This window comes from Hyposmocoma kahamanoa, unplaced genomic scaffold, assembly GCF_003589595.1.
Source record: "Hyposmocoma kahamanoa isolate Upper Pololo Valley unplaced genomic scaffold, ASM358959v1 192, whole genome shotgun sequence".
Classification (NCBI taxonomy): domain Eukaryota; kingdom Metazoa; phylum Arthropoda; class Insecta; order Lepidoptera; family Cosmopterigidae; genus Hyposmocoma; species Hyposmocoma kahamanoa.
Genome location: NW_020653719.1, coordinates 8703021 through 8729678, shown reverse-complemented (window position 1 = coordinate 8729678; position 26658 = coordinate 8703021). Strand labels below are relative to the sequence as shown.

General features: G+C 35.8%; 1 protein-coding gene across 5 annotated transcripts in view; it reads left to right on the top strand.

Moving 5' to 3' along the window:
• The first annotated feature begins 2260 nt into the window (after positions 1-2260).
• Positions 2261-26658, top strand: part of LOC113226432 (sodium/potassium-transporting ATPase subunit alpha) — a 43530-nt gene continuing 19132 nt past the window's right edge. For 4 of the 5 annotated variants that reach the window (XM_026459045.1, XM_026459044.1, XM_026459048.1 and 1 more), the window contains exons 1-5: positions 2261-2481; positions 17191-17271; positions 17637-17768; positions 23859-24029; positions 24782-25003. In XM_026459045.1, the coding sequence (XP_026314830.1) occupies positions 2473-2481; positions 17191-17271; positions 17637-17768; positions 23859-24029; positions 24782-25003 (615 nt within the window). In that variant the 5' untranslated portion in view covers positions 2261-2472. The remainder of the gene's footprint in view (positions 2482-17190; positions 17272-17636; positions 17769-23858; positions 24030-24781; positions 25004-26658) is intronic. The other variant, XM_026459047.1, reaches the window with a different exon arrangement.

Sequence of the window (26658 nt, the reverse complement as noted above, 5' to 3'; positions counted from 1 at the left end):
ACGAGCCGAGCCACGGCCCGGCAGACCTAGAATTGAAAAATGTGCAACTTTTTATAGTAACGAGGGAGGCACACTCCAAAGAAGATTGCGAATAAAGCTCTTTCAGCTACAGCAATTTTACAGTTAACTTTAAACTGACTGTTGCAATAATCTTAACTGCAAACAAAGTTGTATGCAAATTTTTAACTAGTGCAAACCACAGTGCAAGTTTTTTTGTCTTGTCCAATTCAGTTTGCTCGAAACTCGCTATGGCAGGAAACTTTACTGCAGATTAGTACTTTACTGTTTGCTTTCAGCATTGTTTTATTTCCTAACTGGCCATTAATTCCACGCCATATTTATTGTAAATTTTAAACTCTAGCGTATAAAGTCGAATTTACGAGCCGCTGTAATATTTTCAGAACTAATCTTCGCGGAACCACTAATCTTTGGTAATCTTACTTTGAGACACGGAATTACGGAGTTAGTGGCGTCAAGTACCGGAAATTAATATCTGACAGGTGGCGCCCCCTGTTACCCTCCGTGAAAGCATTCGCCTACCAGCCGTACACCTTCATATATGTACTCTCATCTAAACTTGGCCACTTCCGTAATTCCTGTTACACAAATTACATCCGTGTTTGTACATCAACAATGTTCTTATTCGGAAAAGTTTGCTAGTAATATACGAACGGCCCAAGATCTCTCTCGAACATCATTTGTCTTGTGTAAATGGAATGACTAGGTATTCTGTAAAATGGCGAGGAAAGCCTCTCAAGGACCAAAGTATGCGTTCCGATACGATTAATTTCAACTGTCTGACAATTTGTTTTCCTGTACGGTGCAACTTTTTGTATTTGAACTATAAAAAAAACCTACCCTCATTCAATTTAAAGAGATTTTTGTTCCTTCAACATAATACTGCCGATATGGGTGAATATTTTATTGAAATAGTGCAACGAGCAGCTTAAAGACGTTTATTGATTTTACAAATATAGGACACAAAATATAGAGTAGATTTAATTATTAACATCTAATGCCTTGTTTATTGTATATCCATATTTTTCGCTGTTTCCGTTGGAAAATGTATGAATTGGGAGAGATTTAAAACCTATAATTCTCGGAACAGATTTGTTCGGGCAGAAATTTTTCGGACAAAGGATTTAATGGTCCCGATATAATGCGCGAACATCCCCTTTTTGGTAACATGGGCCTTAGAGCCGGCATGAGGGGCAATAAATTATAGGTGTGGTCCGCCGTCGCTGCGGCGATGGTACGGTAGGCCACTTGCAGATTTACCACGACACGCCAATCGCAAACACCTAGCCCTGCACAGATAAAATTAGCCTACTATTTATGTACGGACAACGGCACATCATACTACACATTTTTGTTCGAAAACCGCCTCCAGTGCAACGGAACAAGATACGTCAATGTGTAGCTTGACGTGCTGGCGTGTGTATATATGTTGTCAAATTATCATAACGCGGCTGCTATGAAACATCGCAAATAAGTCGTCATAAAACCCACAAACAGAATGGTTTCTCTAGATACAGCTGTAAAATGTGGTAAATTAATTTCAGAGCCCCAATTCAATATATTTATGGTCTAAACCAAAACTGTAACGAATATCCATAAATTCGTGTCTTGGACCATAACTTTGAATATTACGTAAACTTCATTATCTAAAAATGGCTCTTCTATATAAACAGCAGGTACATATGTTTCCGCAAAATATGCCCTTCAGATAAGCCCGTCTGCCAATACTCAATATTACGTTAGGGCTATGGGCGCGTCGTCGAGACGTCCTTCCGCCCGCCTACGCGTGCCGCCCGCTCTACGGAGAAATGCCTCATAAAATTTTATTAACACCATCATTGTTACGAGGCTTACGCGACAGACATTCACAAAAATATCAAAATAAAATATTTTGACTATAATTTTTGCCAATAATGTTGTTTTACCGTTTCTGTGGGATTCTTTCATACACGAAGTGTGATCAAGATTAGAGGAGCGTTCGTCAAACAATTGCTGTCGATCAGTGGAGGCTGTCAACGAGCCGGTTGTGAAATGTTACGAGTGCGCGCGGGGCGGTGGCTCGGCGGCTGCGCGGTGCGCGCGGCGACGGCGGCGGCGGCGCGGGCGTCGTGACGCAGTGTGACGTCAGTGCGCCGTCGGCTCGATACGCGCCGGCCCCGCCGTCAGTCGCCGCCCGAAGCAGGCCGCCGAGTGTCGCGCCCTACGCGCCTCCGCCCCGCGCTCTCTCTCACACCGGGTTTTAGTTTCGTACCACGATGACATAGCCCCAGTGCCGTGCGACGAGACTACGTGGACGCGCACACATTTTTAAGTTTTTACGTTGAAACGAGGAATCCGTAAAGGTCCCCGTTGTTGCAGAACTAACGACGACCCACCCCGCTCCGTTGAGGGATTGAGGCGAGACCGAGAGGCGGCTTGCTCCTTTTATCCGCCTTTTCATAGAGACTAGCGAAAATGGGCGAGGTGAGTCCGGAGCCGCTTGCTGTAGTGCTTGCATTAGCCTTTTCAGTAGCGAGCCCGACTCGGCGACAGTGCTTTCGTGAAGGTGTTCAGTGCATGCGATAAGTGAGTGCCGTGCCGATCCGACACCGGCGGCGCCTCGTAGCAGCATCTGCGCCTGCCGCCGGTGCTCGTCCGTGAAGTGCTTTCCGTCTCCAGGCATGTCACTGTGCTGTCACACGCTGGAAATCATTTGCACGAACCATCGCCTTTGTTGTATTCTCACTCTAGAACTCCTGATCCATCCGCCTGCGCATATCACAGACACTTCTGTGTTGTTTGAAATGTTTCTGTTGAAACTTCTTTATGTTCACATCTTATCGTAGTGCATGTGTTAAAGTTACTAAGTCATGTACCATATGTATTGCAAAAGATAAAAGTAGGTGCAGCTGGTGAGTGATATAGAATAGAAGAGAAATGAGCCTATAGATTGTGCCGGGCCGGCGCCGGCTGGGTTGCGTAACTGTCCGTATCGATCTGCGGAGAGCGGGACACTAGCATCATGGTTTTTAATTTGCCAAAATGCAATATATATTATTTCCTTAGAACACACTAATAAATTAGATTTATTATATACTTCTCTAGATTGAAAAAATTATCAGAACTCCGCGAGAGATAGTTACGTTTCAACCTGTCTTAACTATAGCTGAAATCAATACCGGTTAAAACCTAACGCAGCTTTTATTCGTAAAAAACTAAAGTTATAATATGAGTACTTAATAATCATTCAGGAAACAAAGGCATTCTTTGTACAAAGTGAGAAATTGTATTACAAATATGACAATTTATCTATTTACGATCTGTCAGTTACAATTGTAAATTGATTGAATTGGACAATGTGCGAATGCAAAAAAAAATCGGATGATATAAAATTGAAGTGGTCCATAAGTAGGAAAAGTGTTCTATACAACATTTTCTTCTACCTTCTCATAATATAATATCAAATTTACTTTTTCTGACGTCGAAACAATGGTCGACCTGCCATCTATCTCGTCATGATATAATTACAAATAGTATTCTAATTTCTAAAATTTATTTGAAACGAATATTTTCTGGCTGTCAATAACCACCGTGGCATAAGAGCTATGGATATGATATAGATTGAGGTATGGCACAGAAGTCCTACTGCTGTGTGCAGAAGTAATTTTTGTAATTACAAGCGTCTGTAATTAATTTCACAACAGGACTTTAAAGAAACATATTCTTCAAGACACGGTTTGAATTCCGCCAGAAACATTGAATAAAAAAAGTTGAATTCGAAAAGTAACGGGATGAACCAATGTATCATATACGAGGATTGTAAGTGTAACTTGTAACTATTATATCAGTAACAGCTAGGCTTACCTAATCGTGTGTGTGTGTGTGTTTATATATATATAAAATATGTATGATAGAAATGTAAAGTATTAAATAAAATAATAACAATTGTCTCAATTATACTAAAGGTTTCTGCAACGCGTTCGTATTGAACGAAATATGTCCCAAGAGACCGCGTAATTGTGACTGTGAGGGATAAGATGCAAACCGAATTTTTCTAGATCGTCTTGAATATCAATCTTTTATCGAAGAATTACCTACTGATAGTACTAACTTTTCAATGAATTTAAGGTCCATTTTCAATACTGCCCTTATCATATGTAACGTAATCCTTTTTAAAGATATTTAATTATTAAAATATATGGATTAGCAAAACTAAATCTACAACCCCTCCTAGAAGTGTTTATTTTAAATGTCTTATTTAGTTTCCGTTTTATTGTTAACTAAAACCAGCGTAATTGATATTTAAAAAAGAAACTAGGTACAAACATCTCGAACGTTACCAAAATGAAAATGCATTAGTTATGAGTGACGGTACTGTTTTTCCAAAAATTTTGCTTTAAATCCCAAAAATGGCATTATGATGAATGACTTTTTATGTTTCGTTGTAATTTCCACATTTGGTAGACTGGAAAAAATTTTGTATAAAAGAATTGTATAGCTTTCTTTGGTTTGTATCATTGTCAGCTGACGGTAGGCACAAAGAATATGCCTTAGCCATCCGAAGGAAGTAGCTAACAGGTAGCAGCAGCCCGTGCCTTGGACACGAAGCTCCGAAGGTTTATTAGAAAATTGCCTAGTCATTATGTCATTTAAATCGCATAGACTGCCGTCGCTCTATTGGAGTATTTCCTTTATCCTCTATGACGACAGCAACAGCACGCATCAATTAGGTTGCTAGACAGTCCTTGGGGAGTTTTCTAATACGACATTAGATGCCCTAGAAAAATGTTTCGATAGAAATGAAAATGCGAACATAAGATTCAATGGGTGTAAACATGTGTTCGAAAATTTTTATTTTTTCTATTATTTAAAACTTTCTAGTATTACTCCTCCATAGCTTTCAAAAGAAAACATCAAAGTAAAAGTAATACCAATAAATTCCTTCAATTCTTTGATAAACAATAACTTTTCTGTCCACAATAGCTGTAAAAAGGAAATAATGAAAGCAAGAACTTCAGGAAATAGACATAAGTATACATTTATCGAATTTGGAGAATGTTGACATTGACCCAATTTCCCAAAGACCTTTATGATATCGCAATAAGAACGGCAAGAACCGATTTGTGACGACGATGTCACGCAAACCATGCTCTACATTGAGATTGCCTGGAAATCACACAATTTATGTTCATCGCCTATTTCTGTTGCTATGGAAAGTTTTTCCTGACCTACTTCTACTATATACTTTTACTGTATGTGTACTGGAGCTCTGTTGATCACGTAAATCTTGTGTAATTTTCTATAACAAAGTACATTTTGTTTCAAATGTATTTTCCTTGTTATTTTCCTTGTTATTTTTACATTTTCAAGTTTTGTTTTTATTTCAATTGGTTAAAAAACGATGGCAAATAAGCGTAGCGTTTTAAGGATTCAAATGAAGGCTATGATCGCTATGGTATGGCCCATAAACGCTGAGGCCTCGTAAAATTAAACGCTCGGCTTATTGCACTTCCCATTTGGCTGTTTTCTGTTGTTTCCTACTCGAGAAATAGAGTTTTATGGTTTCCATTACGTAACTTCAAGAGACGATCTTTTACAAAGTAATGCTCTTGGACATTCATTATTGTTTACAGAAATTAATAGATATTAAATAAAAACATTGCTTAATCAGGCTCATTTGATCGATTACAGACAACGCTGAATAATTTATCCATCGAAACATACACGTGTTCGTGATTTCCATCCATTTTAGTGGCTTAACACAACTGCGAGCAATCATTAATCAGCAAACCTTATCTAGAATCGCCAACTACTGCTTCTCGACAGTCAAAAGGACTTATAGTTTTATAGCCTCTAATCCGGCTAAGTCTAGAAGGGACTGGCGAAATAGTTTGATTATTAATACAACCCAAACTTGATTAAATTCAACTGGTCCTTTGTAAACCTACCAAAGCTTGGATGATTTAAATATAATTTTATTTGATAGTTATTATTTTGACTGCCAGCTATGAATAAAAATATTATACGACTTTAAATTCTTTATTTGTTTTATTTGCAATAATGTTTATTATTCTTATACCTGTTTATTTCTCATGTTTATTTTAATATTTTAAAGGTTATCGGACCTGACTTTAATTCGTACTTTCTCGTTTTGTTATTTATTATTATCGATAGGTTGTTAACATTAATAACTCTTATAAAATACATTATTATCTAACGTAGAGAATGTGCAGTGAGTGTCATTAATCTTTAGCCTCTTAGGTCTTGGAACAAATTTATATTTCACTCTTTTAAAAACAATATAATTAAATAAAGACTGAAGTCTCGCAATCGTAAATCGGTTTCTCTTTAACCACTAACGCGCCAATAGATTTTCCGAATGGCTTTATAAATAAATCATTGCGTTGAAACAATATTTTAAATGTTTAGGAGATAGTCGAATCAGTTTTAAACAAATTAGCTTTAATATTCGTTTTATCTTAGCACTTGCTAAGGTTAAATAAAAACCACTACGTTAGAAACTGCACCGTTGTGAAATATTTTGACTTTACTTTCACATAATAGATTTTATAGTCGATTTCAGATGTGACATTTAAATAATAAATGCGCCTGAAAACTACAGGTGAGGCAAACGTCATTTGAATTTAAATCTGTAGTGCAGATTTGGGGTTATGGCCCGCTGCCATGAGCGCGAGTAGATATAATAGACTAGATATATGGTCTCTACATTACCGACACGCGTGTTTTCTTTATGTATTTTTAACCGACTTCAAAAAAAGAGTTTAATGTCAATTTGGCTGAATTTTTTTGTGTGTTACGCGATTATTTCAACTTTTTTGTGAACTGATTTCGATGACTTTTTTTGTTTGAAAAAGGGTACCTGAACATTGGTCCCATCAAAATTAGAAGGAAATATTCTACCTCTAAGGGTTGCAAATTAGGGGATGGGTCCGGTTTATTGGATATCACCCAGTTTCCGTTAACCCATTTCAATAAAACTTGGCCAACAGATGTAATTCCACAAACTTTTAAGGTAGCGTTTTTTTAATAAAAAAATCATAATTATGCGTCCATGTAATCATGAGTTTTAGATTGATTTTTCGCAAAAGACCAGAAATTCATTTCACGTAGCAATTTTCATTCTATTAGCATTTTGAGATACGTTCATATACTACACTAAACAACTATAGTAATATTAAACATATATGTACAAAATAAAAAAGTGCGTTCTGTATACACCTAGTTACTATCTTTTCCTGTCACTTACACCATGGTAGCTAGATGACATTCTCGAATTTTTCGTACGTTAAATTTATTAATATCACATTTCGATTTTGTAGTTATTCGCTGCACAGTGATTAGTAAACTGGAACTGATGATAATCATTTATACAATTCATTCATAATTTGTTTATTGATTCACCGAAAAAAATAAACATTTGTAAACTATAGTGCATTTAAGACAACGCCAATCGCTTTTCTAATTAATAGAATAACACCCCATATCTTCGGTATCATTGCTGAGTTGCATATTATAGTGTTGGCTAATTATCCGACGAAACTCAAATAATGGAAATGAAAAAAATATTTTTCAAGAAAAAAAAAAATTTTTTTGAAAATTATTTTTTTCTATATGAACATTTTTCCATGACCCTACACTAGTTGTATATTGTTGACTTTGAAGTTTAGTTTCGAATATACCGTTGAAATCATTTATTTGTGTCAAAAAAGAAACTTGGTCGATATGGTATTATTGAATTTTAACCTAAACACTAACATGGATTCGTCAGTGATTTAATGATAAAGTATAAAGAAATAACTTGAAAATATCAACTGTAGCCGTAATTTATAACAATGGTACATCTTTTGAGAAGATATAAAAAAAATTATCTAGTTATCAAGTGTGAGCTGTGTTCATGGGAGGTCTCGTAAGGTAAAGGGCCAGAAACGTTTGTTTGAAAAAACAAATATAATTTAAAATTCCTAAGTTAAATATATTCGTTGATTTATTAGGATGTTCCATATAAAAAAAACACATCCTAGTGTGTAATGGCAACAAAATAAGATGAAATATTTAAAAATTATTAGGTAACAAAGGGAGCAACGATAGGCTCGGTGACCCTACAGTTTACACCGTGGGGGGTAGATGAGGAGGTCCCGAGATCGATTACCGGTGGGACCAATTTGAAAAGCGAATTTTTCTAAATTGGTTCTGATCTTATTTTACTGGTTTGTGCTCCAGGTGAATTCCGTTGCTCCATATATAATAGTACAGGGAATTCCCCAGTTTGAGACCAGGCAATTGGTGTGGTTGTAGAGCATATTATTATTATTTCTTACTCGTATGTATGTAAAACATATAACTTGTAAATATAAATGTAGGTACGTAAATATTCTAGGAGTTCTTAGGCTAAGTCGCGAATTCCAAAATATATCTTAGTTTAGGTTACCTATCAGTAGTCCGAAATGACATTTTCCAGAAATAACGTTTGGACGAATTTTCATAACCTCGAAAGTAATTTTGACAGGAAAATGTTTTTTCTTTTAAACCTAATTTAACCTAACCTAACCGAACATAATCGTGTCTTTACGATAAACATTCAACATATCCTGAAAAAGCAACTGTTTCGTTATAATTCGGTTTTCGGTGTAATGAAAATCGAACAAAACAATTGTCGAGTTTGTGATAGGTTACCCTTACTTCATAATAATAATCGAGTTGTACAAGTAAACAAGACTTTTTGACATTCTACAAAAAATACTATATCGATCGTCTGCTTCTTACACATTTTCTCGATTTTGTCTGATCAGACATGTTGATCAACAAAAAACACGATCGCGATCACTGTTGTTTACAAAACTATCAAATCTGACAATTACTACACATCGACACCCAATCGTGACCATGGGACGTGTTAAGGGCCCTTAACGTTGATTGGTTTATGAAAACAAATATACCTACATGATTTTAAGTCCAAAAAAATTGTTTTATCTCCATTGGTAATAATAAATTAAATAAATAATGTACCTTACAATATCGATGGGTTTCTATAACAATGACCTATCTCAAAAAACCCATTACAATTAAGGGTTGAAACACAAAACTGCGATGCGACGTCGCACCGCAAAAATCTCCAAGCTCGCACGACGCATCGTAAGAATTTGCGAATTTATCCGCATCGCGCATTCCTGCGTTGCTGATCTTCTTCGTGTTTTTTCATATACTTTCTTATCAATAACAGAAGTGTAACACTCTTTTTGCGATCCATATCGCCACCTAGTTTAAAAAATACGTTCAATACGGTTGATGATCGTCGGAGGAATGGTTACCCGAAACGTGGCAGTGAGATGCCTTGCCGCACGAAATCGCATCGCAGCAATTCGCGTCGCAGTTTTCTATGTTGCGAATTCGTATCGCACCGATTCGCAGTTGTGTTTCGACCATAAGGTTTGCTTGCTCAATAGCAGAAAGATTTTTTTTTACTTTTGTCACGATGCTGATGTGGCTCGACTTTTGTCGAACCACATCAACCCCGTAGCATACCACCGCGATAAAGCTATAATATCCACATTTAGCTGTCAAGTTCGAATGATAATCTATCGAATGATAGCTATTGCTGTGATAATGATAGCAATAGCCTAACATGGCGAGAACCTGATGTCATATTTTTGTCGCAGCGCGAGCACCGCGACCAATGGCTGCCAAAGAATATAGCAGTGCCAAACATGGCCGCAAGGTCACAGCTAATTTTAAAACATTTTGACGGTTATGTACAATAATTTTATCAACGTAAAAATTTTGCGCGACAAATGAGATAAAAAGAAAAAATAAAAACAAACTAATTTAGGAAAAATTTAAGGGAATATTTCTAAAGCAGTTCAATACATAAAAGTAATTACAAAATACGTAAATCATAATAACTAATATAATGCAAAGCGTGTAAATACTGAAACTTCAAAAACCCGACATTTTTTGTTTCATCGTTTTCGCGGCGATGATTAAACGTCAAAGATAACTTTAATACGCAATTTTATATAGTTACCCTTGTTTTTCAAAATGTATAACAGTAGTTCCTTATCAGATAAACGAAAGAACGCATGACTCTAGTGCGGTAACTTACCGATTCAGTGTATGCAATAAGTAAATTAATGTTAATAAATGCAACACAGCTTATCAACTGAAATAAATATGTCACGGGGAGGTATAAAACTAAAGACTTTGTCACACTTTGCCTTGCTACGGCCACTGGCGCGTAAAGCCAACAAATGGTGCACACAACATTGTGGAAAGATCGGTATCTAATACAGAATAAAATTTTGCAATTTCAGAATATGACTGAGTAATAAATAAAACAATAACTATTTTGTTTAAGTTCAGCAATATGTTTTTCGTAATATCTAGAGTCAAATATTTTTTTTACCTAGACTCTACACATCGGGTCGACTGCATAAAATATTCATGAAAAAGTTAAACAGACAAAATCAAATTTAGTACCAACCAAAAGCAGACTGTGTTAATTACAAGTGTGTATTAACTAAATATTTTTTGACAACATAGAGCAGTAACGAGTAACATGAGAGTAAGCTGTATAATATCAGCAGCCGGCCTGCATAATAGTTATATCTGCCAGGCAACCGTAGTAATATGAATCTTTCTTTTTCTCCACAAAGTTTTACACTTTAACAGTGTTTGCGGAGACTGGTACGTGAATTACATGGATCTTATATTTACAGGTCACCAGGTCTCTACCTCCGTAAGTAATTAAAACACTAACGGAAATGAAACTATTTTTTCGGATCTAAACCGCGTGTATTGTTTTTTTTTAAACCAACGTTTCCTTTCCCGGGCCCTTTACAAGTCCCCATGGTCACGGCTCACCAACATGGGACCTGTAAAGGGCCCAAAACGGTGGTAAAACCACAGTTGATAAAATCCTAGTCGAAGTCAATATAGTCGTCACATAAGAAGCATCGATAGGAGGAAGGTCAACACGAAGTCTACACATGTTTTATCACCTCTTACTTCCATCACGGTCATAAGTGAAGCTCAGCCGCAAGTAGACAAGAAAGTAGAAGAAATTGTGTTAAGACCCACGTAAGAATGGCTTTTCAATCGTGTGCCGAAATGTTGGTTTGTTTGAAAAAAAAAAACAAATTACGCGATTTAAATTCAAGAAAATAGTTTCATTTCCTATGTGTAATAATCGCGTAAACCTAAAAGAACTCTATATTAAAACACTATTTTTTTGCATACACATTTAAACAAATTTGAAAATTAAGAAAGTTCAATGAATTATGTAAAATTAATCAATAGAAACAGAACTAAAAGAACCGTGGTATAGAATAGTAAAATAATCAAAGATGATCGCTGGACCACTGTATCTATATTTCTTTTTTCTTAAAAGTATTTTCTGAATAGTAAGTGAAAAATTAAAATAAAATTACTGTATAAAATTTCATTGTTATAAGTCATTTTCAATTTGTAGTTGGTATTCTTTATTGAACAGTTCTTCTTGAATTCTTAGGTTTTCGTGATTGTTACACAAAGGAAATGAAACTATTTTTCCGGATTTAAATCGCGTATATTTGTTTTTTACAAAGCGTTGTAAATTATTCACAATGTTGTTTATATTCCCAATAAAAGTATGCGTTTTACTGGCTTGTCTACATTTTCGCTTAAATAATGCGTGAGTCATATTTGCGTGTGGAAATAACCTTCATAAACTTTTTATACTGTTTCGTAGTAAAATTTCTTTCCTTACCGTAAAAATAGACTACACATTTGTTATATAACATATTTGTTTGAATCAAATGTGTAAATGATGACGCATATTTTTTTGTTTTCATTATATCCATAAAGTGAATATAATCGATACGTTTCTTGAATTATAATAGCCTCGTTAAAATATTAAAAGTTCATTTTCCATTTAGTTTTTTGTCACTCTTCCAAAAATTTTATTAGCTCGTTTATTTCGTTTATTCATTGGTCTGTAGACTTGGGCCTGCAGTCTTTAAAGTGAGCTATCTGATGTAGTTCAATCGGTCGACTGAATTAGTTCGGTCTTCTAGTTCTTTTAGTTCGTCTTGCTCGGACATTGAATTAAAGCTCCAAAAGTAGATAGTTTTCTTCAAATTAACAGTTTACTATTTAATATACAATTGTATGGAATCGTTACTATTTTATTAACCTGATAAATAAAACGGCGTCTTTGAGTATTAAGTATTAGACACTTAAACGAGCTGGCAACGTTCTGTCGAACATGTCACTCGAACTTGTACTAAAAGCAGTGATAGGTCACTAATTATCTCATTCGCACTGTTCCTACTGAATTATAAGAAAAGTACTACATATAGTAGTAGTAGGATAGTCTCGCGTCTTTGGGTACGCAACGCAGACAGTTCCTAGTTTATACTGAATTAGAAACACCCATGAACTATTCTGCCGTCCGCTATCTAAAACGTGGCTATGTGAGAAAATATTTTTTGCGATTTCATAATAATGTAAAAACAGAACCGAGTTTTTAGAAAATTAAAATTGTGTTTAATTATATGGGTATAATGGGGCTATGGTGGGGTCGGGCTCGGCCTGCGGCGCGTGATCGGTTTCAGATTACGGGGTGTGCTTATGCTCTTCGTTGGCACAGTGATTAAGTACTATGGGCGCTTGATGAGGAAGTTCCAGGTTCGATCCCTGATTTGAACCAAAAAAATATTTTTAAATTGGTTCTGGTCAGGGTATTCTGGGTATTACCCTCAGAATTATCGTTACTCTGGTACTTATAGTACAGGAAATTCCCTACTTTGAAATCATAAATTTGGAGTGATTGTCTGGAATTTTTTCCTTAAACTTCTCTTTTTGGCATAGCTTCCAAAAAAAAAAAGACGTAACAGAGAGACGGCCGAGATACAACAACGCTATATATTATCTTATTTCCACTACATCGGGAAATATGCCTTACATTTTGAACAATTGTGAAATCTTGTACCGTAATAGAGTCTCCGTATACTACCTACATAAAGTGGCGTGCGGACGCTTCGGGCTTCGCCCTCCGCTACACCTCGGCCTTTTTTTTACGGGGGGAAAATCTTTATAGATACTCCTGAGCCCAGGGAGACTCAGGGGCTATGTGGGGACTCTCCCTCCAGACTGGAGGGCCTACCCCACTAAAACCCCCCAGGTTTACCTCTCGCCGGTTGAGTCGGCGCCGTGGGATCGGTGCACATTTACCAAGACCGCTACACCTCGGCCTACGGCCGTAAAAAGTGAAAAGTAAATTTTGACTGCAATTTTTATTATTTTTAAACATTAATTACTTTATTTATTATTAAACACCCATAAACTTCCCTACATGCCGATTTTCAATAGAATTAGAGTAACTTTTCATCTGCCGCCAAAAAACACTTCTATGACAGCCATATTGAAAAATTGAAAAACAAATTTTGATCACAAATTATTATCAAGCATTCCTAGAGACACCCCCCATATGCCAATTTTCAAAGGGATCTGGGCAATTTTTTTCTGCCGCCAACGAACGCTTCTGTGACGCCCATATTTGAACATGGCGAAAAACAAATTTTGGGCACAAATTATTCGGCATTTCTAGTGGCCTTCACATGCCAATTTTCAGTCGAATCAGAGCAAATCTCTTTCGGCAGCTCTTTTTAACGAAGAAAAACACTTACATGTTATAAAGCTGCTAAATGCTGACCATATTAAAAAATGACGAAAAGAAATTTTTGACACCAAATTATGATTAAGGACTCCTAGATACCCTCGCATGCCAATTTCCAGCCGGATCGAAGCAAGTTTTTCTTCGGCCTCCATTTTGAAATCGCCATCTTGATTTTTTTTTAACCCAGTCAGTTGACCAGTGTTACCCTCTATGACATTTCTTCGAGCACCTCCTACCTATATCTAATAGTTTCCGTGATAGGAGACTTTGAAATTTGTATATCTTGTTAATTTGACTTTCGAACATTTTTTACTTCCCACGGACATTGACCATAACAGTGTATCTCACAAAAATCCCCCCCATATATTATAGTTTTTGCAGGCCGTTGATCACTCGTTTACATTTTCCACATTCAGGTCTCCTCATATTCGATTATTTGCCTTGGAGCTTATCCGCGTACAACGGTATAAATATGTTTTTTCCACCATATCGGGAAGTGTGCGTTTTATTTTTCTAAGTGAGTCAGGATTTGTAGCTTTAAATATATAATAATTGCATCATTTGTGTAAGTTCCGATGTGTCGGACACCTTAACTGAACTGTTTATAAATAGATAATATTGAGCTCTATCCTATGCTATTTAAAACGGATATTTGACCACTTGTCACTTGACCGCGTTCTAGCTAGTGGATGGCAAGTATTGAGATCGTGCAAGAGAACTAATTTCTCGCTTCAGTCATTGTCGGGAATTCATTCCTACTTGCTGAACTACTCAAGCTTAGTCTCTAAGCTCTACAAAGTGACGTAATGGCGACATCTTGACATTTCCCCTGTTCTCCCAATATGCCCTATTAATACCTGAGCATGCACGTGAAAGCGCACGTCATTTAATAATAGTATTTTGGCAACAGACTGAAAACACGTGCTTCATTACTACGTTTAAAAATAATTGACTCATTCAGTGGTCACGCCATGACGCGACTACGCTATAGTAACAATAAAATTTCGGTTTAAAGCAGTTTGTGCTGTTGCCATTGGCCATGAGCGTGTCTTGTCTGACCAGCCGAACTGCCAGACATGTGCCTAAAAATTAAATGACTTGTCGCACAAATTTTGTCTGACGCGCGTGTCCGCTTGCGTGCGTAAGTCCGTTTTATTTAGGACTTTGGAGCGTTCGAGAACTACCGCTCAACTTGTACGAAATTAGATTACCATCTTTTAATTTGTCTTTTTTAGGTCTGTAATTTGATAATAACTTACTGTGCAGTTTTATACATTTAATTGTACTTCATCCCTATTGTATATGAAGGTTTTTCATATACACCGTCTCCTTTGTAATGAATTATTAAACAATAAACATTACACAATTAAACAATAAGCAAAGGATACGCAAACTTATTCACAGTACATTATTAATACACTTTCTTTTTACCTAGCTAATAATGTAATCTACTCTCTTATAGGTAATAAACAGTTGTCATGTTGCCCCTTTCGTACGCATTGACTTAATAAATTGACACAAATAGTTTATCAACGAGGCGTTGTACATGTTTATGATGCAAAGTAAAATTTAATATAGACAAGACATGCTCGTCTAGGAACAAAAAAGTTAAAAGTTTCTTATTTCATAACTGGTTACAGTCAAACGTAATCGCATTAACAAACGCGCATGCACAAACATAAATCACCCAATTTTAACATTCCACATTACATGTTCAGTCACCTTGAAAATCCCAAAATGGGCCCAACGGCCCACAGGTGGGGTCGACAGTTCTAGCCAACGGGTTTCGATTTTCCATCAGATATTCCTGTTTAACCTTTCTGGAGATTATAAATGCGGTCGCCAGAGCCCGAGGGGTGGCAACCTTGTCTTTTAACTATTTATGTCGGTCGTAGGTGGGGGCGGGCGCAGGACGCATGCGCGGCACGGTTCTTATGTAATCGGGGCCACGCCGCTGCCGTGCCGCATGTCTGCTCCTGCATTCCTGGCCGACACCATATGAATATTTCATGATCTCATTGTCCATATTTATGGTCTCTATGATACTAATTAAATCCCAGGCGAGTTGGAACCTTCTACCAAGTGTCAGCATCAATTATTCACTCCGGCCGCACCGCGCTTGTGAAAGCTAATTCATAAGCTTTTGCGCCCGCATAATGAAATGGTCCTTCATTTTCAGTTTGGTGATTACTTACTCCTTTGGCACGTAGACTCTGTTTCTATCTCTTTCATAACGACTCGATGTTCCTTTTTATCTGTATGTACTCTTCAGCCTTGACCCCTTTCTAAAACTTAAATTTGACGCCGTTTTCCTTTGTTCCTACAACATACAATGAAAATATCTTTCAACCTTTTGCAAGGAATGCTCGCCCGTGTATGTTGCATGATATACATTAATGAAGCAACTCTGCATCGATACTACACCAGGCGGTTTTTTCTAGCCGGTCTTTCTGCGCTGTTCCATAGCTCCAATGTGCCAGTTATTGATAGCCTTCACGGGAATTCAGGGCGTTGTTTAATGAGCGACCACGAAGCGATCGTCAATTATCGAGCGTTGTTTACCGCGGACGCATTTAGCCGCAGTGACATTAGCCTGCACAGTGCTTACATAATGAACCACTACGTTCCACATCGGACCGTCTGCATCAAGTCATTCTGAATCTTAATGCTCGTATTATATAAATAAACGACACCCATGTACAGAGCTAATCTTATACTATGCGTTATTTTGATGACTACATCTTACAAATGGCGTTTTCACATGATGATAAAATATCATCTGGCTCTTTCAAAACGTAGAGTAACGATCGTAATTTACTTAGCGATTACATAGTTACCTACGTATTTACTCTAATATTTCCTATTTTAGCAAATATGTCGTATTAATTATGTAGATAAAACATGCGCCTCAGTGCACAGTGTCCTTACAACGACGCTCAGATTCGCACACGCATCGTAGCCCAGATCAATTGAGCGCCATTGAGTTCCCCTGTAGATATACGTACGGCAAGGTTAAAGCGCACGCTCTGCGACCGTGTGCGGATCACTTAGCACAAAGGCTTTTCAGCCATTTATACTATTTTGTAAAACTAGTCTTATATAAGAGCATCCTGCTGTTAATAAGATTCAATGAACGCATTTCGCATTGTAGCAAATAGATACGAACATCTGCCAATCTTTATTTCAATGTTTATGTTTGGAATAACGGAACTGTGTTTCATATCGTAAAGTCTATTTACTAGTTCATAAACTTTCTAAAGACCATAAAGCGTAGTGAAACACAGTTTCTTAGCACAATGTTTTACATGTTTATTTATTTGACCGCTGGTTACACATGATTTTAAAATCGAACTTTTTCATTTCACTATTACTCTCTAAAACAATATTTTTGGAAAGCATTTCTAAGAGTATAAGGTAGTGTAGCAGAATCATGTGTAATCATTTGTCACCATCCACAATCCATGTGCATGGCCCCTAGGGCCGCCTTGTAGAATGTGTCTAGCTCCTAGTTATGTTTGCAGCATGGACGTTCTGACTCGTACCGCGTCGCCACCATCGGCCCCATTAAGGACGATAATAGAACCGCTGACGGACAGTATAAGGTTTATATTTTACCATTTTCATCTGATCCCGACGAGTGATGACTGACGTCACCAATTAAATATAAAATACCTCACAAATTTGAAGATGGACTTAGGTGCTATTAGAGCCTGTATGTTAACACTCTATAACACAAAAAGTGTACACAGAATCACTGAGAATTATGTATGTGTTAAAAATTGTCGACAAAATGTCAGTTATCACTCCTTCGCATGTTTAATAAATATTGCATACCCCATTTGTACCATTGTTATACGCTGATGCATGTTTACATCAAGTATCTTTTTTAATATAAAAATGTTGATACAATTTTGGTGTTATAAATAATGTTAAATGAAGAATTAAAAATCTTTATTACGCATTACAGACACGCCGGAAACCCCCCGCGAAAAAACGGAAAACAGGAGATTTAGACGATCTCAAACAGGAGTTGGACATCGACTATCACAAAGTCACGCCTGAGGAACTCTACCAAAGATTTCAAACACACCCAGAAAATGTAAGTTTTTTATCGCTTTCGCATTGAATTGGATTCATAACTTTACTCTTTGTTATTGGGATAATATAATACGTGTGCAGTTTAATACACTCCTGTATTAGAACGAATGATTGAGAGATAAATAGTATAGTATGTTATGTAGAAGTCGTTGTAGCACCCTCAATGATAAAGTGATATAATACTAAAATAGCATTTTAAAAAAGTGACGCAAGTCACAGAACATACTGCTAAAGGGGCTCAACCCGAGGCCCTCACAAGAATCTCAATAAACTCCTGGGTCTGCTAAAAATTTTGGAGAGCGACCTCGGCACCCTGTAGATGGCACACAAGCATAAACACATGAAGCATAAACGGCTGTCAGTGATACTAATTTAAAAAGGTGTTTATTATATGGATGCCTGGCCCGTTTGGGCGACAGTCAATATTGTTTTTAAGATTGACACTTTGACTGTTTTTGTCGTCAATCGCATTGAGTTAAATTTAAATCTTAAAAGTCAAACTTGACAAGCCCATGTACGTGACACCAGCCAAATACGAAAATTCTTTTTTATATTAGTGTTATTTTGTACGTTATTATATACTCCTTTTTAAATCTATTTGCTATTCCACTTATCGTTGTGAGTGAAAACCTCGCATTTGGATTTTCACATTGTTCGTTTTTACCTATTTTTGTTGAGAAATAACTTATAAACAGTATCTGAAAGAGGTATAATTTAACTAATTAAAAAGCTAACTAGAAACATTATTGCGTTTACTCATCGAGTATATAACCAGAAATAGAGACGAAATGTCATTTAATTTGTTTAAAAACTATTCTGCCAAATCCTTATGGTGACGACTGCGCTCCTATTGGCCAGCCCGAATTCGGAACAATTGACGGGTGTCATTAATTGTTTCACTACAAATCGACCAGTTTAACTTGAGCGTTGCTATAATGAACGAAAATTGAAAAATTACATATTTAATATTTAATTACTCGATGCTTTTACTACATTTTACAGCACATTTTTATCTTCGTCCTGATTGAAAGATTAATCAGAAATCACATACGAGGTTTTCACTCGAAGTTGACGTTATGGAGAGCAATGAAATTGTTGAGTATTGAGTATTTTGTAACTTCCCAAAAATTTTACGTTTGGAACTTCGTCGCTTTATTATTGAGCGTGTTATATATATCCAATAGGTTATTTGATATGTAGGTATCAATAAATAAATGTTATTCATTTACACAAAAAAAGATATTCAAACTCTTATCAATTCGCATGTGACCAAGTGCGAAGCCAGAACCAAAATTCTTGAAAATAAAGTAGTTAGTAGTACTAATTTAGACATGAAAAGTTAAAACGAAAAGGCAAAAGTTTATACATGTTAAAAAAAGTTAGATCACTTCACCAATGATTTTAAACATTATGTACACACGCCAGCACATCAAGCTACACATTGACGTATCTTGTTCCGTTGCACTGGAGACGATTTTCGAACAAAAATGTGTAGTCTGGTGTGCCGTTTAGGTGTGCATGCTTCATCGACACCTTTCTTTCCATCAGATAAGATAGAGGTCAAATACGCAGTTATTTTTTCAAAAATAAAATTATATATCTGGTATTAAAGTTAACTTCAGACATTTCTTCAACTTGTTCATATGAATTGATTGATACATTAAAAAAATATATGACTAAAACAAATGTAGACGTAACATAGTCGTATATTACGTATAATTTATAGGAGAAACAAAATATATTTTAAACATCACTGCTGTCACTCATAATTTTCAACGCGTTCAGAGTTGCTAACATATATACTGTATTTTGACCCCACAAATTTTAAGCTCTTATTGTTACTAATATGTAATAGTATTTTATGCAATCGTTTGCATAATTACCGAATAATGATTGCTTACAATACTTTTTCTACGAGTAAATAAAATTATGAAACAGAATCAATAATTAATGTATATTTTGTTAGCAATCCATGACAACGCATTTTAACCAAACTTTAACCCATTTATTAGGGTAGGCAAAGGTTTCACCATACAGCCTCTTCATATATTTAGACATAAGCCAAACAAACGCTACTAAACAAAAAACCAGAGATATGGAACTGGCCAAGTACCGCATATATTTTAAACAATGATTTTTATTTTCACTTATGGCCCGGTTACAACTTTTAGGCCAATTTAACCAATCAGGAGGCAGGATAGCGTTTGAATTGCGTTTTAATTGATATTTAATTATCAAAAAACGACATTCTTTTTATTCTTTTTTTAAAACTCATTATAGTTCTGTGTACAAAACTTTATTAAAAATTTTCAGCAGTGGCGATTACCATAGACAATAGAATTTTGAACTAGAAAGAAGTTCAAAAGTTCAGAACTAAAAAAGCACCTTAAAGATATGATTTAAGAAATTATAATTGATAGATTAAAATACAGGAGTAGAACCTAGAAATAATATTGATATATCGTCGTCTTAGAGTGAAAACCTCGTATGTTATTTCTATGTCATTTTTGAAGACGAAGATAAAAAGTGGTGTAAAATGTAGTAAACGCAATAATATTTGTAGTTAGCATTTTAATTACTTAAATTATACTTCTTTCAGATATTACATTACTTTAATAATATATTTGAGCAAGAAGTTTATAAATTTTATATCAACAAAAATCAGTAAAAACTAACTATATGAAAACGCATATAAGGAGGTTTTCACTCGGCTTCTTAAAAAAGGAACTCTTTGGCTGTAGAATACAGTTTGTTTCATCTGACTGTTACATGTTTTTACATTGTGGCGTCATTTTAGAAATTGGTTGTCTACATCACCATGGATTTAACTCGTGAAAATTTTCGTAGTATGATTTTCTACGACTTTAAATGTAATGTAACAGCTCAGCGGAGCTTCGCTCGGCTTCAAACTGTTTTTGGCGATGAAGCACCATGCAAGACGACTATTTATAACCATGCCATGCTTACCAGATTCAACGAAGGTGCGTCAAATTTGGTGTGGGACATAGTAATAGGTGACGAAACATGAATTTATAGTTATGATCCCAAAACAAAGCAGTAATCGAGCGTATGGGTCTTTCGAGATGAGCCGAAACCAACCAAAGTAGCGCGCGTGCAAAGTGCTTCTAAGCGGATGATTGCTTCTTTTTTAAATAAAACTGGACACGTGGCTACTGTTGCTTTGGAGAATCGTTGTACGGTGAATAGTAATTGGTACACGACCATTTGTTTGCTGGAAGTTATTGACAAACTCCGTAAAAATAACCGTAAACGCCGTATCATCTTGCACCACGATAATGCCAGTTCTCACACGGCCAGACAGACAAATGAATTTTTTAAGGTGAACAACGTTGACTTTATGAGCCATCCCGCGTACAGTCCCGGCCTGGCACCTTGTGACCTTTATTTATTTCGAAAAATTAAGAACCAGTTACGCGGTCAACCATTTTCATCACCTGAAGAGGCTGTCGTATGAAAAATATGTTTCAGAGATTGTCACGGAGGTGTGACATAAATGTTTTCAAAAGTGGTTCATTCGTATGAAAAAATGCATTAACGCTAACGGAGAATATTTTGAGAAACAATAAATTCATTTCTGACCATTTATAGTATTTTTTTTTATTCATTCCGGAAACTTATAGTGCGCCTCACGTATATATATAGTATAATCGACACAAAATCATCACAAGGACGTACCTTTGAGGGAAAATACATTCATTTTGTTAGAATGATAATGCATTTAATGAAAGAAAGAACGTAATAATCTAAATTGGTTGTAAATTTCTGTTATCTCTTCTACCGTGTACTTCTGGATTCGTGCCAGTTACTGTTTAAAGTGGTCTTATCTCTTTTGGCGACTATTTTCATTTGTATTTTCGGTCTCGTAATGTAAGAGCTGTGCGCTCAACAGCTGATGGAGTAAATTAATTTACACTGTTCTTTAAAATTAATTTCTGTTATTTAGTCAACAAAATAATGATTTTAATTTTATACTTGTTTAGTGATGAATATCATCATAGGCCTGCTATGATAATGTCAGACCGTTAAAGCAGTATTCGCGATATATTACACTGTTCTAATGATATGCGTTCCCACTCCCAGGTAACAACGTTTTATTTTCAATTTTAACCGTTCTACGCCAAGGTTAGCAATGTGAGCACTAGGTGAGGAGGTCTCGAGGTTCGATCCCAGCTAGGACCAATTTGTATATTGTATACCCAATGTCTGTCTTTTTTTAAGACGGAGTAAAATGACATTTGTAAGATTGCCAGTTTTCATGATATTTTAAATAGTCATGTGGTTGTTATCGATAGTTTTATCGATAGATTGTGAAAGAAGGTAACGTATTACCAAAAATGTCTGAATTGTGAATGTTACGACTTTCTAATGATTTCTAATTACGTTATTGCCTTCGTCATTCTTGTTTTGACAGCTGGCCTACTACTATCAAAATTAATTTTTATTCATATGCGTTTTAACAAGAACATGCAGATTTGATTATATACGTATATTGAATTAAAATGAAAGGTTTTAAATGTCTCCTTTTTGTATTTTTAATAGATATAGTTCTAAATGCAGTGTATGTATGAGCTTACAAAAATTGACAATTCAAATGAACCTGTGCCGAATAATGGACCGATGATGATTTAAATGAAACAAATTCGACTTCGCAATGAACTGTCATTTTACTCTATCTTCAAAAAGGACAGACTATAATTTTGCGCATTTAAATCGCGTTTTATCAAACAAACAGTCAGTCGTGACCATGGGACCTGGGGGCCTACCATAACTTTTCCAAAAACAATTTTATTTCAATGTAAGCTTAAAGTAAGCTTATTGTAATATTACTCAGATTCGTACCATGACAACCTGTCAGACAAGTATTATTGCAAAAGTGATTGAAAGAACGAATGATTTCCCAATATTGTCTATTCCTGACTAAAAATAGGAAAGAGATAACGCTATGTGAACTATATAATGGAATCTCTTTCTTTTTTTATGTTTCGAATCGTCTGATCGTAGTGTAATGTTTAAGTACTTAACGTTATTTACATTCAGAGAATTTTGACTGTTAATAAAAGAAAAGTATGTAATAATAAAATGTATTAAAATTACGTTGTTTTCAATAATTATTCCGCATTTTCATGTAGAAAATTATATAAAACAAGCTGAGTCTTGATAGTCACGTTGTGAGTTCGGAACTATAGTCTAGTGTCAACTGTTAGTTTCGCCAAGAAGCATATAGATGGCGCTGCTATAATTTAGCGAAATAAACATCGCGGATTCTTATTTAACGAAAAATTATTTACTATGTGCTATTAAATAAAAAAATAAACAAAGTATTGGAGAGATATATGTAAATAAATAAGTTCAACTTCACTTTTAATCATTACAAATCAATATTAAGACAATAAAACTGAAAATAATACTGTTTCCATTGCATCCGTGTAACTATTTTAAGATTGCTAAAGTTGACATAAGAGCAATACCTATTACTTTAATGTTAAAGACGCGTCATAGTACGATCTGAGTGAATGAATAGTCACAAAGCTGCCAATAAAAAATCATAGTTTTAACATTACAAAAAGCTTACTTTAAGCGCGTTATGGTACGAAAAGTCAATGTAAGGTTAAAGTAATATTGTTTTAAGAGGTTGTGGTAGGCCCCCTGCATTTTGATTGCCTCTCCCGATCGGAAACTGCGTCTTTTCCCAGTCGAGGCGTATAATATTGCGGATGGGCTACCCGATCGGACCGGTTCCGATTTGAATTAAAAACAGGGCCCTGTAAAAGGTTGATTTGCTTGAAAACCCGAATAAACGCGATTTATATCCGAAAAAATAGTTTCCTGTGGTTTATGTATTGTCCCAAAGTTAATTTCTTTGTTCTGGTATATGGAATTCCCAAATTTAAAGATCAGAAAATTAGTGCGATTGTCTGGCACAGTTATAATAATAACTGTGCCAGACAATCGCATTTTAGTTAGTATTTTGCCAGGTTAAATTGACATAGTCATCCTAAATAATCTCGATTTTATTTATAGTTACAAATAGTATAAAGTTTTTATAAATATATTTTTCTTTGTTTTTCAGGGCCTTAGTCACGCAAAAGCGAAAGAGAATCTTGAAAGGGATGGTCCAAACGCGCTTACGCCGCCAAAACAGACGCCCGAATGGGTGAAGTTTTGTAAAAATCTGTTCGGTGGTTTCGCGTTATTATTGTGGATTGGTGCTATTCTATGCTTTATTGCCTACGGAATTCAGGTCAGTATTATAATCGTCTCTTTGAAACAACATTGTAATACTCTTGTAATAAATATGAAATACTCTATAGCAAAGCGCACTTCACAAATAAGCGCGGTCGAAATTTGTGTAGGAATCGCGTTCGGTGTGTATTATATATAACGTGACCATACGTCCCGTTTTTAAGCTTCGTGTCCCGCTGTCTCCAAAATACTTATAAGTTCGAAAAATGGCGCGAAAACGCTAAATATTGTCCAGCCCACCAGACTACACAAGATTAGTTCTTTTTTCATAATTTTTTATCAATCATCATTTTTAGTTCGTTTTTTAACTTTTTTAATCATTTAACATTTCGTAACTATCTTAAACATGTGTTTTACTTCTGAGAGAGACAGGTTACAGTCATGATACACCATATTATGTAATGACTCGGAATCTCAAGATTAAAGATTCGAGTTACCTGAATATCGTTTGTTATATTCTAAAGTAGTAATAATGAAAGAATAATTGTTTATTTTTGTGACGTAAAATCAGCACACCATAGATAAAAATACCGTGTATAGCAAGTCAATGAAAAAAGCGTACGTTCATAGCTTTCACGTCACTCACTGTCTATTAGTTAATTGGTCAAGCGCTCCCCCGCCCCGCGTCCCCCAAACCGTCAGGAGGGCCAAGTTTATGGCGTTGTACCTGTAACCACAATCTAAATTTGTAAAACTCTGAAGTCAATGTCAACAAGCGCTAAAACAAAAAAACTATTTCTAAAATTCCAGGCGAGTACCGTAGAGGAACCAGCGGATGACAACTTGTACCTCGGCATAGTACTGGCGGCGGTGGTGATCGTAACGGGCATCTTCTCGTACTACCAGGAAAGCAAGTCTTCGAAGATCATGGAATCATTCAAGAACATGGTGCCGCAGTTCGCAACTGTCATTCGTGAGGGTGAGAAGCTAACTCTACGAGCTGAGGACCTTGTGCTTGGTGATATTGTTGAGGTGAGAACGATCACGGCTTATGACACTATTGTAAAATTTGTGGCTTTAGTGAAATGGGGTACAAGTAAAAAAAAAAAACTTTACAAGGAGACTCGAAAAACAGTTAAAGCTTAATAAAATATGATGTTAAGCGTTAAGTGTTTTACGCGTTTTCTTGTAAAGTTGGCTTTTATACTTGTACCCCTTTTCACTAGAGCCACAGAAATATACCCTGGGTGTAATAAGGTTCTACGAACAAAATTACATGATAACTTTTTCATGCCTAAATACAGGCCTACCGCTTAACTGAGTCGGTTCCTAAGCTGCGCGGTGCGGGGATAGTTACTGTTTACTTAACTGATATGTCGATAATTGTAACAATATTTTCCTGACGATATTCAGCAGCAAATTCATTGACATAAGTGTCTACCAGATGAATCAATTCTCACCCCTCATGGAAGAATGACATGAGTGGAGTTACGTTAAAAATTTTTATTGCTCCATTAGATACAGACAAATATAACACATGCTCTCCAATTCGTCGATAGAGTTACAAGAATTGAGTTGATATTTACATGATGATATTGATATGTATATTGGGTCGATAGAGTTGTAAGAATAGGGTTGGGTTGATTCTCCGATAGAGTTACAAGAAGAGGATGTGTGGGTTATCATTTCACATAACAACGATTCGGTATATAATAAAGCCTATTTAATTGATACTTGAAATGAATAAACAAGCCATTTGGCATTTTTTCAATCAACTTGTTATTGAATATCGTCAGAAAAATCTTACTGAAAATATCTCGTGTGCAGCGCGTTATAACTGTTACGTAAACTCTGTCACCTCCTGCACCGCGCAACTACCTTAGGAACCGACTTAGTTAAACGGTAAGCCTGTAGCAGAGTTAAAATTTTCATGTATACATGATTTGTTTCATGTAGTTCGTATTATTTGTACGATGCCAAGAGTTAGGATTTAGGGTCTCCCCTTTTTTCGGGGTCGGGAGATATATAGCCAATTAGATTGCAAAAAAGCCTTTTAAAAACACAATATTAAGATTCACAACAATATGGGCTTGTTGAGAAATTGATAAGCGCTCGATCCGTAGCTCAGTTGGCAGAGCGACTGACGCTGATTCGAGTACAGTGGGGTCGAAGAAATTGTCGACTAGCGGAGTAATTTCGCAAAAATAGATGCTTGTCATGGTCATAAAAACATTATGATATTCAATAAAATGTCTAATGTTTCCGAAAAATGTCACTTTTCGACACTTTATTGAGGGAGCAATATAGTTCAATCATTCATAATCATCCAGAATACAGCCAATAGACGCCGAATATTTGAGTTTTTGCACGGAATTCATTCTGTCAACAAAAATTGAGGTAGGGTGAAGCGGAATGCTTCGTTCTTACTTTTTTTTTAATATCGCACACACTCGACATATGATTGGCGCAATCAAGGTCATAGGGATGGGACATTGTAAATTTTCAATTACGTTTATCTATAAAATGGAATTAATTAATTATAGAAATTGATTATATTTTGAATTATTTCTTTAAAGATTATATTATAATAAAGATGTAGTGGCATTATCTACTCGTAACATAATTTATTTACATATTAAATTAATAAGAAGATAATGTTTTACAGACTAAGTTGGCAAACTTGTTGG